Source organism: Hemibagrus wyckioides, linkage group LG02 (assembly GCF_019097595.1).
Source record: "Hemibagrus wyckioides isolate EC202008001 linkage group LG02, SWU_Hwy_1.0, whole genome shotgun sequence".
In the NCBI taxonomy this organism is placed as follows: Eukaryota; Metazoa; Chordata; class Actinopteri; order Siluriformes; family Bagridae; genus Hemibagrus; species Hemibagrus wyckioides.
In genome coordinates this window covers 3,165,451-3,182,830 of record NC_080711.1, presented here as the reverse complement: position 1 = coordinate 3,182,830, position 17,380 = coordinate 3,165,451, and the positions used below count along the sequence as shown (strand labels likewise).

The window sequence follows — 17,380 nt, the reverse complement described above, 5'->3', positions numbered from 1 at the left end:
TCTCTCCCTCCCTCTCTCTCCCTCCCTCTCCCTCTCTCTCTCTCCCTCCCTCTCCCTCTCTCCCTCCCCCCTCTCCCTCCCCCCTCCTCCCCCCCTCTCTCTCCCCCCCTCTCTCTCTTCCTGTCCCTCTCTCTCCCCCTCCTCCTCTCTCTCTCTCTCTCTCTCTCCCCCCCCCTCTCCCCCTCCTCCTCTCTCTCTCTCTCCCTCTCTCTCTCTCTCCCTCTCCCCCCTCCCCCCCTCCTCTCTCTCTCTCTCTCTCTCTCTCTTTCTCTCTTTACTCTTTCTCTTTCACACAAAGAGTTCCTCGAACTAGAATCCTTCTCTCAGTCTGCTCTGTATTAATGAATGTTTTCAGAAGTCGATGAAAAGCAGAACTTTTGTCCAGGAAGAGGAAATCCCCAGACTATTGTGCCCTTTAAATCCAGTCCACCCCTTTCTGTTCTCCTTAGTCACTGATTTTTCTTCCTTTCTTCTCACTGAGTTATTCGGTTGATTTCATTTTCGTTATGTTTCATGTGTGTTTCTTGTTTCCTGTGTAAAGGCCAGTGAACTTCCTCTGGCTATGAAATCTGGCTTCTTTCTGTCATCTGCCTCTTCTCTCTTTCTCTGGGTTCTGTTTCTCTCTCCCTCTATGTTGTTCCTCTTACATTCCTTCCCACGGCTTTATTGACAGTCTTCTCTTCACTCTGTCTTGACTTGTCCTTCCCTAATGCTCAGGTTCATCTCTGCACGGGCATTTCTGCCGATCAGAACATGCGCTTATTTAAATAACCACAGGTTTAAAAAAAAACATTCTCTATGTTAAATAATCAGTTTCCATAATACACCAATCAGCCATAACATTATGACCACCTGCTTTATATTGTGTCCATCCCCCTTTGGCTACTAAACCAGCTCTGACCCGTCGAGGCATGATGGACTCCACTAGATCCCTGAAGGTGTGCTGTGGGATCTGGCACCAAGATGTTAGCAGCAGATCCTTTAAGTCCTGTAAGTTGTGAAGTGGAGCCTCCATGGATAGGACTTGTTTGTCCAGAACATCCCACAGATGCTGGATTGAATTGAGATCTGGGGAATTTGGAGGCCAGGTCAACACCTCAAACTGGTTGTTGTGGTCATCAAACCATTCCTGAAACATTCCTGCTTTGTGTCACGGTGCATTATCCTGCTGAAAGAGACCACAGTCATCAGGGAATACTGTTTCTATAAAAGGGTGTAGATGGTCTGTAACAGTGTCGGAACTCAGAGCCCCCTCCGAGTGGACATATCACAGGGTGGAATTTTTGTTTGTATCTCTCTTAGCTTTCCCAATGACCTCCACAATCTATAAAACTTAGCCGAAATAAAAGAGATCTCAGTCAACAGATGAGAAGAAGCGGGTTTCTTTATTCAGTCATGCAGTCAACAACATGCATATCTGAAGAGAGCAGCTGGTCTCTCCCAACCCCGAAAAAGTTCCCCTCTACTTATACCCCAGGCACCCAGGGGTGCCTCCTTTTCTCTAATTTAAATATTTCCAGCAATTTCCCATTATGTTCAGTGTATGGCTACTTTAGTCCCTCCTTCCTTAGTTTACATACGTTTCCCAGTTCCCATTATTTTCGCATTTGTCCCGATACCGCCCCTAAATTGATACCATCCTCCCCTCGATGACGTCAATTTTCCTCCTCACCAGTTCCCCTTATTTTTAGGCTAAGTCAACCATTTTTATAAAAAATTGGCGTTTACTTATAGGCGCCCCTTCCTTATTGACTTCATTTGACCATCACCTCTTAAAGGTGCTTCCTCGGCTCATCCTGACCTCGTGCGTTGTCCTCCACAACAATGTGTAAGTACCTTGCTCTCTTCCTCTATGTCATGATGACTTTTCCCTCTACCTACTTGATCTAAGTTTTATTTACTATTTTTAAACTAAGCTGTGCCATTAAGCTGTCTCATATCCTTTTCTCTTTTCATCACTGTTGGTTGCTAGTATTCCAATGCTATTGTCTCCTCTACCCGCCTATCACTGTCATGTCACAGTGACCTGGCCTACTTCCCACACTGTGTTCCTTTTGCCTTAGTACACGCTCTCTTTTGCTGATTACCTAGTCACACAATATGCAGTTCACTCATCTTCACTCATTTCCCATTATTTTTTCTAGCTCAGTCAGCCCACCGCGCTATCTTCCGGAGAAGTCCCAGGGGTGCTCTGCGACGCTATCGCCAGTATCAGCTATCCTGTCTGGCCATTGAACTTACTGGTTTCCTGGAGCGCCTATCTGAATCCTCTATTCCTGAGTCTCCTTACCTCGCTCACCATATCGTGAGAGATACCGTCTGTCTTGATCAGAGCACCCAATTTCACCCCATAACCTGTGATCAGTCTACTCAGACCTTCTACTGGCATTGGACACGTACCTCCTCTCAAGGCATCCAGACTGAGGATTTCCCTGTTGAGATCTCCTCTAATGATTCTTCCTCTGACTCCTCTTCATTTCCTAATTCCCCTGACATTCCCCAACTTTCTCCTGAATTTGTGCCTATGCCTTACAGTGTTCATGATATTCCTCAGTCTTCTCCTGACTATTCGCCCCCAACTTCTCCCACTGATTACTCTCCAACTTCTCCTCAGGATCCCGAGATCCCGTCTTCTACAACTGACCCTCCGGTCCCACTGATCCCATTGGATAGGCTGGCTGACTGAGTTGTAACTCCTAATGTTTCAATACTTGTGCTTAAGTGCTTAGGTAGGTGGGACATGTCCAGTAGTAAATGTCATTTTATCCATACAATTATGTAAAATATCCACTAGTCATAAAGCTAAAGTATTTTTAATAATAATAATAATAATAATAATAATAATAATAATAATAAACTTCATATAATAATATTTTATGTTAACATTTGCCCATTTGGTTGCTTTATTACAATGTTAAATATAATTCTTTGCAAAAATCCATCCATCCATTTTTTATACCCACTTTATTTCTAATTAGGGTCACGGGGATCTGCTGGAGCCTATCCCAGCACACATTGTGGCGAAAGGCAGGGGTACACCCTGGACAGGTCACCAGTCCATCACAGGGCCACACATATAGACAGACAACAACACACACTCACATTCACTCCAATGGGCAATTTACAATTACCAATCAACCTAATGTACATGTTTTTGGACTGTGGGAGGAAACCGGAGTACCCGGAGTGAACCCATGCAGGCACGGGGAGAACATGCAAACTCCACACAGAAAGACCCCTGCCTGTTCGAACCTGGGATTCCAACCCAGGACCTTCTTGCTGTGAGGCAACAGTGCTAACCACTAAGCCACCTTGTTGCCATTCACTAAAAGCCGTTTATCTGAAATATTTTATATTATTCATTTCAATTTTATTCGTATAGCGCTTTTAACAATGAACATTGTCTCAAAGCAGCTTTACACAACAAAATGTCCTAGATGTTAGACAAAATCATCCCTAGTGAGCAAGCCTGAGGCGACTGTGGCAAGGAAAAACTCCCTTAGATGGTATGAGGAAGCTAAACCTGATGGTATGAGGAAGCTAAATGTTAATATGTGTATTAATTAAGAGGTGGTTTTCATCCACATAGGGCTGGCAGCGTTGCTTTGATATACCCAAATCCTCACCAAGCAGAATCCAGAGCTGGTCCATCTCTGGATGCCTCAGGATCCTCGCAGGGTTGGCCTCCGTCTACTGGAGCTGGCACAATCTCCAGATGCCTCGGGATGGGTAGAAAAAGGAACAGGTGGAAGGGAATTGGCGTAGCCGCCGTTCATGATATTAGCAGCACTAGATGATAATGTGCATTTGATCAGATGTACTGGAGTACGAGGTTATGGGAGGAATTATGTGTATGCCAGGCTAAAGAGATATGTCTTTAATATGTCTTTAGTCTAGTTTCATTTTCTATGCAACAGTCTGTTGGAGAAGTAACATGAAGGTGGCAGAGAGAAATAAACTGGACAAACTAATCAGGAGGGCTGGCTCTGTAATTGGCATGGAGCTGGACCCAGTTCACATTGTTGTTGTTGAAAGAAGGATGATGTCAAAACTCCATTCAATCCTGGACAACCCTTCTCATCCACTACACAGTGTGCTGGATCAGTGTAGTACTGTGTGCATTGAGCGCATTAGTGCAGCACTGAGAGCATTAGGAGATCTTCCATCCCTGTGGTAATTACGGGCCTTACATATGCATTACAATTTCACCATTATCACCTATATTTCCAATTCACAATTCTTGTATGCAATATTAAATCCATCCATCCATTGTCTATACCTGCTTTATTCCTAATTAGGGTCAGGTGGATCTGCTGGAGCCTATCCCAGCACACACTGGGTGAAGGCAGGGCTACACCCTGGACAGATCACCAGTCCATCACAGGTGCAATATTACTGTTCTACACAATTATTTGTACAGTATTTGTATTTATTTATTCTATATATTTCTTTCTTCTCTCTTATATTTTCATTAAAGCAACTGTAACATGGCAACGGAATACCTATGTGATTTTGTAAGCGATTTTAGATTATTTATTTATTTATTTATCTATATATAAAAAGTATATATATACACTATATTGCCAAAAGTATTCGCTCACCTGCCTTGACTCGCATATAAACTTAAGTGACATCCCATTCCTAATCCATAGGGTTCAATATGACGTCGGTCCACCCTTTGCAGCTATAACAGCTTCAACTCTTCTGGGAAGGCTGTCCACAAGGTTTAGGAGTGTGTTTATGGGAATTTTTGACCATTCTTCCAGAAGCGCATTTGTGAGGTCACACACTGATGTTGGACAAGAAGGCCTGGCTCTCAGTCTCCGCTCTAATTCATCCCAAAGGTGTTCTATCGGGTTGAGGTCAGGACTCTGTGCAGGCCAGTCAAGTTCATCCACACCAGACTCTGTCATCCATGTCTTTATGGACCTTGCTTTGTGCACTGGTGCACAGTCATGTTGGAAGAGGAAGGGGCCAGCTCCAAACTGTTCCCACAAAGTTGGGAGCATGGAATTGTCCAAAATGTCTTGGTATGCTGAAGCATTCAGAGTTCCTTTCACTGGAACTAAGGGGCCAAGCCCAGCTCCTGAAAAACAACCCCACACCATAATCCCCCCTCCACCAAACTTCACACTTGGCACAATGCAGTCAGACAAGTACCGTTCTCCTGGCAACCGCCAAACCCAGACTCGTCCATCAGATTGCCAGATGGAGAAGCGCGATTCATCACTCCAGAGAACGCGTCTCCACTGCTCTAGAGTCCAGTGGCGGCGTGCTTTACACCACTGCATCTGGCGCTTTGCATTGCACTTGGTGATGTATGGCTTGGATGCAGCTGCTCGGCCATGGAAACCCATTCCATGAAGCTCTCTGTGCACTGTTCTTGAGCTGATCTGAAGGCCACATGAAGTTTGGAGGTCTGTAGCGATTGACTCTGCAGAAAGTTGGCGATCTCTTTGCACTATGCGCCTCAGCATCCGCTGACCCCGCTCCGTCAGTTTACGTGGCCTACCACTTCGTGGCTGAGTTGCTGTCGTTCCCAAACACTTCCACGTTCTTATAATACAGCTGACAGTTGACTGTGGAATATTTAGGAGAGAGGAAATTTCACGACTGGATTTGTTGCACAGGTGGCATCCTATCACAGTTCCACGCTGGAATTCACTGAGCTCCTGAGAGCGACCCATTCTTTCACAAATGTTTGTAAAAACAGTCTGCATGCCTAGGTGCTTGATTTTATACACCTGTGGCCATGGAAGTGATTGGAACACCTGATTCTGATTATTTGGATGGGTGAGCGAATACTTTTGGCAATATAGTGTATATAAATCCGCAAGAAAACGACTATAGAATAGAATCTCGTTATTCTATTGGTTAGGTCCAGCCCACATGTCACATGGTATTAGCCAATCGGAAAGCACGCTGCCTGACCGACGTGGCGGCGAAGACAAACAAGGAAGTGATCACGGTGAGTGGGTGTGCTACAAATAATAGCATTTATTTAAACTTTTCTACATAAATTACGATGTGTGAGAAAATAAAACCCTATTTGTGACAAGTAAACATTGCGAATTAGTCAGAAAAACATATCGTCTTGTGTTTTAAGCGAAAGTAGTTTAGCCCACTTGTGTATTCAAATTTAAGCTTAGAACTGATTTATAACATGGACGCATTAAGTGTGCACTTTTTAAAGGGATTTGAAACACCGCCCGAATTTGGGCTGTGTCCTAAATGACATGGGAGGGAAAATGGTATCAATTTTTGCCTTGAATAAAAACTCCCAATCCTCGTCTTAGAGATCCATCTGTCACACTGGAGGTGTATATGGAGCAGGAGAACGCTGAAATGTGTAGGACAGGTGGTTCTCCAGGTCCAGGGTTCTCCAGGTTCAGTCTTCTCCAGGACCTGTGCTCTATACAGTATATCCATATTACTTCCAGCTCATTTATTTCACTTGGGTTTCTCGCGCATCTACCAGGACATGGTGGGTGGAGGTGGAGGAGTGATTGCCACGGAGAAGTATGGCTCCCAGGAGGCGTGGACATACAGGATTCAGGATGGAGGGATGCGGAGAGAAAGAGTGGGAGATGAGCGAGTAACTAGGGGGAAATCCATCACTGCTGCCTTTAAGGTACATCACCTGTGTCTCTCCTCACACAATACACTACACAGTGTGGTTTCTGAATATTTCTGCACTCTGGAAGGCATTAACACAAGTCTCTGTTCTTCTCTAGAACGTTTTCCTGCCCCAGGGTTACCCCGAGAGTGTCAGTGATGATTATCTACACTATCAGATATGGGACACGTTGCAGGTTAGTTACACACACGTTTACGCCGGACGTCAGTGGCCGTATCTTGGTAAAGTAGTGCAGCCAGATTTTGACAGAAAGATGGACACCTTGTGTGTGTGTGTGTGTGTGTGTTCCTCTCCAAGGCTTTCTCCAGCTCTCTCTCGGGAACACTCGCCACTCAGGCCTCACTGAAAGGAGTCGGAGTCGGGAATCAAGAAGCAACGGTTGCTGCAGCGACAGTGACCTGGTTACTCAGAGGTGTGTGTGTGTGTGTGGTTTTTGTGGTGATGGTCATGAATACATAGACATGAAGGTTTCTCTCTCCTCTCTCAGATGGCACAGGGATGTTGGGGAGAATCCTCTTTGCCTGGTTTAAAGGGTGAGAAGTTTCTGATGCTCACTTGTGGAAATGTCATATAACGTGTGTGTGTGTGTTTCTGGGATGTCCTTCTCAATAGTCTGATTGTGTGAAGGAAGCATTTAACGAAGCAGTGATTCACTATGAGATGATTCATGTAAATGACTTCAGCTCAGCATTAACCTCCTCGTTTTTTTGTTTTTTTTTAGGAGTAAACTGGATTCCGAAGCCAAGAAGTGGAGGTGAGGAGTGAAAGATTTGGGAATGTTTTCCGGTTTCCCGTGCCGAGTGTTGGAGAGGGTTTTGGAGTAACTCTATGTTAAACCTGTTTCAGGCTTTTCGCTGACGTTCTCAACGACGTGGCCATGTTAATGGAGATCACGGCACCTCACTTCCCGCCGTTCTTCACTCTTATTGTTTGCCTGGCCGGAGTATTTAAGGTACCACAGGAGGAATATTTACTGATTTAGAGAAAACAAACACAGAGCTCTGTACTGCTGTGTAGTTATTTTACACACAGTTTATTCTGGCATGTCTGGAGTTTAAGTCTGGGAAGCATAAGTTTATTTCCCTTTCCTTTTTTCTTGCTCATTTTCCTGTTCCTGCTCCCATTGGTGTTCCTCTTCCTATTTATATTGTCCTGTTCCTTTTCCTATTCCTTTAAATTGTTGCTTTGTTGCATTGTTTCTTTTCCTGATCCTATTCCTTTTTTCCTGTTCCTTTGTTCCTTTACCTCTTCCTGTTCCCATTGCTGTTCCTGATCCTTTTCCTGTTTCTATTCATATTCATTTTTTCTGTTCCTGATCTTGTTCCTTTTCCTGTTCCTTTTCCCATTTTTATTCCTTTTCCTGTTCCTTTTCCCCTTGCTGTTCCTGATCATTTTCCTGTTTCTATTCCTATTCCTTTTTCTGTTCACATTGCTGTTCATGTTCCTTTTTGTCCTTTTCCATTGTTTCTTTTCTTGTTCCTTTAAACTGTTCCTTTGTTCCTTTTCGTATTCATGTTTATTTATATTCCTTTTCCTTATCCTGTTTCCATTGCTGTTTCTATTCCTATTCTATTCTATTACCGACCAGGAACGGGAAAACCAATGGGAACGGGAATCCCGTTCTGACTCGGCTCATAGTCTGGTGTCATTCAGTTAGGTTATATGATAAAGATAGATGAGTGTAATGAGTGTGTAGTCGCCTGATGCTCGGCACTCCGTGTCTTCATCTCCCTGCAGTCGATTGTGGGCGTGGCCGGAGGAGCGACGAGAGCAGCGCTGACTGTTCATCAGGCTCGCAGGAACAACATGGCCGACATCTCTGCTAAAGATGGCAGTCAGGTCGGTGCTGCGATGGAAAGTCGAGCTTTTAGTAAGAAGACAGCGGCTCTAATGTTTCTTTAATTCTTCTAACAGGAGACACTGGTCAACCTGGCAGGGCTGCTGGTTAGCCTGGTGCTAATCCCACTCGTCACGGATAACCCTGTGTAAGGATAAAACAATCAGTGAATTAATTAAAAATATATACGTGTTTATACGAGTGGTGATAGTACTGCTTCTTCCTCCTCAGGCTGACGTTTCTTCTCTTCTTCCTCTTCACCGCACTCCACCTGTTTGCCAACTACAAAGCCGTCAGGTCTGTCGTCATGGAGACACTGAACGAAGCTCGTCTGGCGATCGTCCTCCGCCGTTATTTGCTGGACGGACGGATCCTGAGTCCGGCAGAAGCCAACGGGAGAGAGCCGGTGTTTCTGGGTGAGTCTCCGCTCTCTGGGACGTGATACAGTTTCTTCTTCTCCTTCTCCTCCTTCTTCTTATTCTTCTCCTCCTCCTCTTCCTCCTCCTCATTCTTCTTCTTCTTCTTCTTCTTCTGCTTTTCCTTCTTAGTCTTCTTCTTATTATTATTGTTCTCCTCCTCCTTTTCCTTCTTCTCCTCCTTCTTCTTCTTCTTCTTCTCCTCCTCCTCCTCGTTCTTCTTCTTCCTCTGCTTCTTCTTTTCCTTCTGTCTTCTTCTTCTCCTCCTCCTCGTTCTTCTTCTTCCTCTTCCTCTTCTTTTCCTTCTGTCTTCTTATTATTCTTTTTCTTCTCCTGCTCCTTCACCTCCTCCTCTTCCTCCTTCTTACTCTTCTTCTTCTCCATCTTCTTCTCCTTCTTCTTCTCTTTGTTTTTCTTCTTCTTCTACTCCTCCTCCTCCTCCTCCTCCTCCTCCTCCTCCTTCTTCTTCTTCTGGTCCTTCTTCTTATTTTCCTTCTCCTCCTCCTCCTCCTCCTCCTCCTCCTCCTCCTCCTCCTCCTTCTTTTCTTCTTCTTCTTCCTCTTCTTCCTCAGAATGCTGTGTGATGAATGTACCTCTTGTCCGGTGTGTTTTTACAAGTACAGCAGTACGAGTCTCTGTGAACACAGTCTACAGTCCGAGAGTCAGAGCTTTACCTTCTGACCAATCAGATTAGAGAATTCTGCAGCTCTGTGGTGTAAAGATGTTGAGGGTTCGGATCTTTGAGCTGCCGTCCGTTTGTCCGATGCCTGAGTGTGTTTCTGTTTTCCAGAGTTCAGAACAGACGTGCGCATCAAACTGGGAGTCAGACTGGGAGACGTCATTAAACAGTACGTGTGCTGGTCTACTGGTTTATCTCTGAAACCCAAACTGATGGTGAAATCATGTGAATGAGACGAGTGGCTGCTTCTCTGTGTGGTGTGTAGGCCTCAGGAGCTGCAGCTGGCTTTGAAGAACAACAACAGGTCCTACATCATAGCAGTACAGAATGGTAATCATCATCAGATCATCTTCTTCTAATCCTCCTCCTCTTCTTCTTCTTCTTCTTCTTCTCCTCCTCCTCCTCCTCCTCCTCCTCTTTCTTGTTCACCTCCTCCTCCTTCTTCTTCTTCACCCCCCCTTCCTCCTCCTCCTTCTTGTTCTTCTCCTCCTCCTTCTTCCTCAGAATGCTGTGTGATGAACGTACCTGTTCCTCTGGTTCGGTGTGTGTGTTGTTTTGCTCTGTAGGGAGTGTGTGTGTGTGTTTGAGCGCAGAAGCGTCAGTGCGTGATGAGATCATGGCAGCGTGCCAGGCTGTGTGTATCAGCACCGTGTTACACTCGTCTCCGCAGCACACAGCTCTCGCGCCCCTGTCTGAGATCAGAGGTAAGACACCAAGCCAGAGTCAAAATATAAACAGAGTCTTTTGTTTATAATATTTAAAAAATGAAATGCAGCACAAATTCGAATAATTAATTAGCTGCTATATTATACATGCTTCTTTTATTGTAAAGGGGGCGGGGCTAGTCTCATACGCTGACTGCGTAATCTCCACCTTAGCTAATCACAAAGCTCGTTTCTCTTGCGTGATCAGTCAGTGGTCCTAATTAGAATATTAGGCCACACCCACCCGAGTGAACTGATGGTTGATTGATGCTGAATATTTAATAAAACAGAACCGGACGTTGTTTGTTCCAGACTCGTGGGAGCTGGTGTCTGAAAGTCATAAGCTGATGGACAGAATTTTCCAGCCCTTTCTGTCAGGTATGTGATTTTTCAGCATATAATCATCTGAAGTAACGTCTCAAAGTTGATCCATTGCCTACGACGGCACCAAGCCGAACTGTTTTATTTCTTTTATACCACAGCAATCTGACCAAGAAAGACATGTCGTAGTTTTTATCCGTTTATTGTTACCTTTCAACGTTGTGGAACGTTCCTGTTCCATCACCAGCCTCTCGTTTTAGACCAAAACACCAGAATTCATCTGTCCTCCTGACACTGGAGACTCCTTCCATAATCATTAAGAAAAAGTCTCCTAAGTCACCAAGTCCAAAGTATACATGCTATATATTTGCTATTGCCATGGAAACAATAACATATTAGAACGAGCACATTAATAATAATCTAAGATTGCTGCTATAGAAAATTAATCAACACCTTCCGACCAATCAGAATGGAGAATTTAACACCAGTAGAGCAAATGTGTTCACAGTGAAATAGTTTCTAAATCCTTTCATTAAATCTTGTGCTCAGGTCTAGAAAAAGCCGGCTGGCAGACGGACCGGACACTGCTGGACTGGGACGAGTGGAGAGCGGAGTGGAGGAAGAAATCCAGCTGAAACGACCAGCTGATTTATTGTTTCGGTTGTGAAGGAAGCAGCGAGGATGAACAGTTTGTTTTATTAAATTTGAGAATAGATCCTCGGAGTTTCGCATAATTATTCAAAATACACACCCATTTATCACGTCAACAGGGTGAGCTCTTCAGAAATCAGTAGGGATGGATGGGGTCATGATAAGTACAAACATCTTAAACAGATTCAAGTGATTTCAATATACAGTGGAACCTCGCATACGAATGCCCTCCTTTAGGAATTTTCGGCTTAAGAATTGAAATTTTGCAAGAAATATGCGTCGGCATACGAAACGTTTTCAACTGAACGGCGGCTAAATCGAGCTTGCGTCTGGGAGCCATTCAAAACTTGTTTAAGCCGAGCGAAGCTAACCGAAGCCAGTTCAGGAATTTTTTACGAATTTTTTTTTAATGAATTTTTTACAAATATTTTACGCATTTTTTACGAATTTCTTTACAATTTTTTAATGAATTTTTGATGATTTTTTTTAATGAACTTTTTACAAATTTTTCTCAGTCAGTGAAAGCTGTTTGGAAAGACTCGACCCACGACACCAACGTTGCCTTCAGCATGCACTCAAAAGCTAGGTGATTTTTCGGGTGTTTTTTTGTTGACAGATCGGTGGTGTGGGCGGTCTGTTCTATTTTTAGCCCAAGCTTGGTGGCACGACTTCCTGTGAGGAGCCTTGACATGGGATGCTTGGCTCAGTTCTTTGTAAGCAGTTTACATACGCTTTGTATTGGTCATACTGGTCATATTTTGGGCAGTTGGAACGGATTATCTGCATTTACATTATTTCTGATGGGAGAATTCGTCTCACCTTAAGTGAAACGCCTCCAGAACCAATTAAATTCCCAGGTTCCACGGTTTCTAGCTGAAAAATATATTCTACTCATTTCAACAGAACAGTGAGAATTATATACTGGAAGTCAATGTGTGTGAACATGTAGAATATAACCCACACCACACATTTACCAGTTCAAACAAAACCAGTTTAATTCAACTACAGGATGGTGTGTAGATAAACAAAGTGATGTTAGACTGGATTGGTTCATAAATAAGAGCAGTATTATATTTCAGTTCTCGCTGTTTTAGCTAATAAAATAGTCAGAGCTCAACCTTTATCTCCCAACCAATCAGCTCGCAGCTTAGGGGAGTAACGCTGACACGGAGGCTCCTGATTGGAGCAACAGAAGTGTGTTCACTTTATGAGGAATCTCTCTCTCACACACACACAGCTGCGCTCTCTCTCTCTCTCACACACACACAGCTGCGCTCTCTCTCTCTCTCACACACACACAGCTGCGCTCTCTCTCTCTCTCTCTCTCTCTCACACACACAGCTGCGCTCTCTCTCTCTCTCACACACACACTGCTGCTCTCTCTCTCTCTCACACACTGCTGCTCTCTCTCTCTCTCTCACACACACAGCTGCTCTCTCTCTCTCTCTCTCACACACACTGCTGCTCTCTCTCTCTCTCACACACACTGCTGCTCTCTCTCTCTCTCTCTCTCTCACACACAGACTGCTGCTCTCTCTCTCACACACGCACACAGCTGCTTTCTCTCTCTCACACACACGCACACAGCTGCTCTCTCTCTCACACACACGCACACAGCTGCTCTCTCTCACACACACGCACACAGCTGCTCTCTCTCTCACACACACGCACACAGCTGCTCTCTCTCTCACACACACGCACATAGCTGCTCTCTCTCTCACACACACACACAGCTGCTCTCTCTCTCACACACACGCACACAGCTGCTCTCTCTCACACACACGCACACAGCTGCTCTCTCTCTCACACACACGCACACAGCTGCTCTCTCTCTCACACACACACACAGCTGCTCTCTCTCTCTCTCTCTCACACACACACAGCTGCTCGCTCTCTCTCTCACACACACACACAGCTGCTCGCTCTCTCTCTCACACACACTGCTGCTCTCTCTCTCTCTCACACACACACTGCTGCTCTCTCTCTCACACACACGCACACAGCTGCTCTCTCTCACACACACGCACACAGCTGCTCTCTCTCTCTCACACACACGCACACAGCTGCTCTCTCTCACACACGCACACAGCTGCTCTCTCTCACACACGCACACAGCTGCTCTCTCTCTCACACACGCACACAGCTGCTCTCTCTCTCACACACGCACACAGCTGCTCTCTCTCTCACACACGCACACAGCTGCTCTCTCTCTCACACACGCACACAGCTGCTCTCTCTCACACACGCACACAGCTGCTCTCTCTCTCACACACACACACTGCTGCTCTCTCTCTCTCTCTCACACACAGCTGCGCTCTCTCTCTCTCTCTCTCTCTCTCACACACAGCTGCGCGCTCTCTCTCGCTCTCACACAAACACACACACTGCCTCTTTCTCTCTCACACACACACACAGCTGCACTCTCTCTCTCTCTCTCACACACACACACACAGCTGTGCTCTCTCTCTTGCTCTCTCACACACACAGCTGCGCTCTCGCTCTCTCTCACACACACACACACACACACACATCCGCTCTCTCTCTCTCTCTCTCTCTCACACACACACACACACACACTGCTGCTCTCTCTCTCTCTCTCTCACACAGCTGCGCTCTCTCTCTCTCTCTCTCTCTCTCTCTCTCTCACACACACACGCACACAGCTGCTCTCTCACACACACACTGCTGCTCTCTCTCTCACACACACTCAGCTGCGCGCTCTCTCTCGCTCTCACACAAACACACACACTGCCTCTCTCTCTCACACACACACACACACACAGCTGCACTCTCTCTCTCTCTCACACACACACACACACAGCTGCTCTCTCTCTCACACACACACACACACACACAGCTGCTCTCTCTCTCACACACACACACACACACAGCTGCTCTCTCTCTCACACACACACACACACACAGCTGCTCTCTCTCACACACACACACACAGCTGCGCTCTCTCTCACACACACACACATAGCTGCTCTCTCTCTCACACACACACACACACAGCTGCTCTCTCTCTCACACACACACACACAGCTGCTCTCTCTCTCACACACACACACACAGCTGCGCTCTCTCTCTCTCTCTCCTGTCAATCACAGTGACATGAGCCAATCAGGTGTCAGTGAGTTGAGGTATGAGGAAGAAGGTAGATTGCTCTCCTCTGAGTGTGTTACGCCGCACAGGGACGCAACACGTGTTAAGACTTCACTGGTGCTAGAGGAGAGCAGGCAGGTAGCTGGGAACTGACCAGAACCAAACTGGGAGAAAATGAGGGAGGAAAAAAAACCATAAAGACTCCAACACTGAGTGCTGACTGTAAAAGGCAGTGTGTTAAGAGTTTATTGAGTATTTTAATGCTGATATTTGAAGGTTTCAGTGTAGCTAGATGATAATGATGACTTTGTTAGTTTTGGATGTTTAACTTTTTCTGATAAACAAAATCTAAACGCTGGCAGTCGAGTCACACAAACTGCCTCTGCTGCCATCCATCTTTTATCATTTTTCGAGTCCCAGGGGACTTGGGGCACAAGGTGGGGGACATTCTAGATGGGGTACCAACCAATAGCAAAGCAAATCTCTCTCCCTCACACACACACACACTTACAATGGACAGTCTAGAGAGGCCAGTCAGACTACAACACAGGTCTTTGGACTGGGGGAGGAAACCAGAGAACCTAAAGGAAACCCCTGAGGCACAGGGAGAACGTGCAAACTCCACACACGCACACAGAGCGAAGGTGGGCATCAGTGGTCTGGTTCTGGTTCCAGTGTGCATGCTGTGTGAGGGTTTTTTATTAAAGCGTTGGAGTGTGGTGTATAAATAAAAAATAAAATGCAAGTTTTTTCAGTGAGTCCTTGTGGCTAAAGCAGAGCTCCATGGTGGACCTTCCTCAGGTGGCGTCTGAGATTCTCCGTGCGGTTAAACCTCCTCCCACAGAGTGTGCAGTTGTACGGCTTCTCCCCCGTGTGGATGCGCTCGTGTTTCTTCAGATCGGCTAAACGGCTGAACCGGAACTTGCAGCGCTCGCAGGCGAAGGGTCTTTCTCCCGAGTGGCAGACGAAGTGTGCGCCCAGGCTGGAGGCCGTCGCGAAAGACTTGCCACACACGTGACACGCGTGCGAGTTCTCTCTCCGCACAGTGACGCCGAACAGACCACCGGTGACATCCACCGCGTGCTCAGCTCGGACGTGCACGTGGGGCGGCGTGGACGAGTCCCGGGACACGTGGGAGGGGTTACCGTGGATGGGATGATAGGGCAGGAGGAGGTGTGTGCCCATGATCGTGTTTTCAGTCTGTTTTGATACGGAACACTCCGGAAACTCTGCTTCTGTTTTGATAGTGTTTAAGATCCCTGGCGCATCGGCGACGTCGGGTGAAGCCGATCGGCTCCTCAGGCTCGAGAAGCTCCTCCTCCTTTTATGAGAAAAGTCGCACGCGTCGTTGGATTCTCGTGTTTCCGGTCTCTGGAGCAGCGTGCTCGGTTTGTCCTCCTCGAAGGACAGCTCGAATGAATCTGTGTCCTCGTGCTCTTCTGTCTCCAGTGGCTCTCGGCCTGAATGCCGGTCCAGCACGTGCGCTTGGTGAGACTCGTAGAGCGGCTCTTCTGCAGCCACAGACGACGAGACCTGCTGCACTGCGTCTGAAACCACAAAGAAATGTTTAATGTTCCCTGAGACAACGTTAACACCTGATCTCCATAGAAGATGCATAGATGTCATAAACCTTTGGCACTGTAGACTCCTTCAATAAGCTTCGTATGAGTTACAATAAGTTCATTGTGTTTATCCTGTAACCGATGATCAGCATTTGTTTAGTTAATGAGTATAACCCACAAGCATTTAGGGCAAACCTGATATCTGCAGCCTCTTCTGGAGCTCCTCGAGCGTGCGCTGAAGCTTCTGGTTCTCCTGCCGAATCCTGGCCGACTCGTCTCGGTATTCGGACACGGCCTGACCCATCAGGCGCAGGACCTCGTGCACGGCCGTAGCCAAAAGCTCGGCCACGTTCGTCACCAGGAGGTCCATCTGAGTCATCTTCGCTTCCGGGTTCTCGTTCTTGAGCCAACGACCTGCTGAGGGGGAGACAGAAAACTATGTGTAGTAAAAAAAAAAGGTCCTTGTGAGAAGTTTTAGCACCGCATCATCCTGCTGATAAACTAATCCCGTCCGAATAAGGATCCTGTAACCGCACCAGCAACAACATGGTCCTCCCTGTGACGTCACGGCAGGACACAAAGAAAACCGCTCTCAACTCCACAAGGGAATATCATGTGGAAATGGGAGTAAATTAGCACATGAATCATCGGACACAAAACACAATTATTTTAATATAGAGAGGTTTAACTGTGGAGAAAGTAACTTTTAGGAGGAAAAAGTAAATAAATAAAATGAAAATGTCCAGGATAGAGAAGTTCATCTGCAGTCTTATATAACTCTCACATCACAGACTGAGCAAAAACTGAATATAATCATTCTTAGGGGTGTTTATATGACTCCAGCTGGATATAAACAAACACATTTATTCACCGCTGACGTTTTCAATGCTAGCGAGGCTACACGGTTTTAGCCTCTCGAGCGTGTCTCGTTAGCTACTAGCAATACTGGCTAATAAATACAGCCGCTGATTTTTCTCCACATTACTATCACCAGGGAAGATCCAAAAGACGACACTTAACGTGTCCTGATACCGAACTGACCGCTTTCGGTGTCTGAAATAATGAAATAAATAAATAAACAAACAAAAGAGAAACCTTAGCTGTGCTATGTCATTATTTTTTTGTTGTCATAGCGACAGCTCTCTTACCTTTAAATTTCGGCCTGTAGATGCATTTGATGATGTAACACTTCCTCAACCTGCGGAACAGCGAGTGACAGGCAGCTCAGCCAATCAAAATAAATCCCGCCCTCCCCAAGAGCACAACCAATCAGAATGCAGCGTGTCTTCCGTGTGTAAACAGTACAGTGGAGTAAAGAAGCTGCTGCTTTGTAACGTAAGAAGTATAGCTACAAAAATTATACAGATTTATACACAAAAACTAAAAATTCACAAATTAATCGAAATATTTATATTCATGATAAATACATCGGTGTGTGTGTTTTCCCCCTCCGCAATTCCCAATCCTT

General features: G+C 45.8%; 2 protein-coding genes across 4 annotated transcripts; one reads left to right on the top strand and one right to left on the bottom strand.

The window, feature by feature from the left end:
• The first annotated feature begins 4,472 nt into the window (after positions 1-4,472).
• rusf1 (RUS family member 1) lies at positions 4,473-11,310 on the top strand. The gene is made up of 16 exons (XM_058404456.1): positions 4,473-4,514; positions 5,879-5,968; positions 6,479-6,631; positions 6,735-6,812; positions 6,935-7,049; positions 7,125-7,170; positions 7,359-7,391; positions 7,484-7,589; positions 8,375-8,476; positions 8,552-8,622; positions 8,706-8,890; positions 9,681-9,738; positions 9,835-9,899; positions 10,136-10,273; positions 10,586-10,651; positions 11,144-11,310. The coding sequence occupies exons 1-16, from the start codon at positions 4,488-4,490 to the stop codon at positions 11,227-11,229; spliced, it is 1,419 nt and encodes a 472-aa protein (XP_058260439.1). The 5' UTR covers positions 4,473-4,487; the 3' UTR covers positions 11,230-11,310.
• Positions 11,311-12,222: 912 nt separating this feature from the next.
• zgc:113090 (uncharacterized protein LOC553741 homolog) lies at positions 12,223-17,164 on the bottom strand. 3 transcript variants are annotated; one of them, XR_009206202.1, is made up of 3 exons: positions 16,108-17,054; positions 14,135-15,897; positions 12,223-14,066 (listed from the first exon to the last, which is right to left on the bottom strand). XR_009206202.1 is itself a non-coding variant. In XM_058404502.1 (3 exons), exons 2-3 carry the CDS (start codon positions 16,289-16,291, stop codon positions 15,119-15,121), a joined length of 963 nt encoding a protein of 320 aa, XP_058260485.1. In that variant the 5' UTR covers positions 16,292-16,326; positions 17,061-17,164; the 3' UTR covers positions 12,223-15,118. The 3 variants fall into 3 exon arrangements, 2 of the variants coding, with proteins under 2 accessions (XP_058260485.1, XP_058260472.1); XM_058404502.1 differs by adding an exon at positions 17,061-17,164 and having other exon boundaries at positions 12,223-15,897; positions 16,108-16,326; XM_058404489.1 differs by adding an exon at positions 17,061-17,132 and having other exon boundaries at positions 12,223-15,897; positions 16,108-16,329.
• Between the last annotated feature and the right edge of the window lie 216 nt (positions 17,165-17,380).

Bases quoted from the DNA above. Each gene is read 5' to 3' on its own strand.
- zgc:113090 (XM_058404502.1), bottom strand. From the start codon at position 16,291: ATGACTCAGATGGACCTCCTGGTGACGAACGTGGCCGAGCTTTTGGCT. The intron at 15,898-16,107 runs GTTTGCCCTAAA...TTGTGGTTTCAG, and splicing joins GAAGAGGCTGCAGATATCAG to ACGCAGTGCAGCAGGTCTCG.
- rusf1 (XM_058404456.1), top strand. From the start codon at position 4,488: ATGGCAACGGAATACCTATGTGATTTT. The intron at 7,171-7,358 runs GTGAGAAGTTTC...GTTTTTTTTTAG, and splicing joins CTCTTTGCCTGGTTTAAAGG to GAGTAAACTGGATTCCGAAG. The intron at 7,392-7,483 runs GTGAGGAGTGAA...AACCTGTTTCAG, and splicing joins TCCGAAGCCAAGAAGTGGAG to GCTTTTCGCTGACGTTCTCA.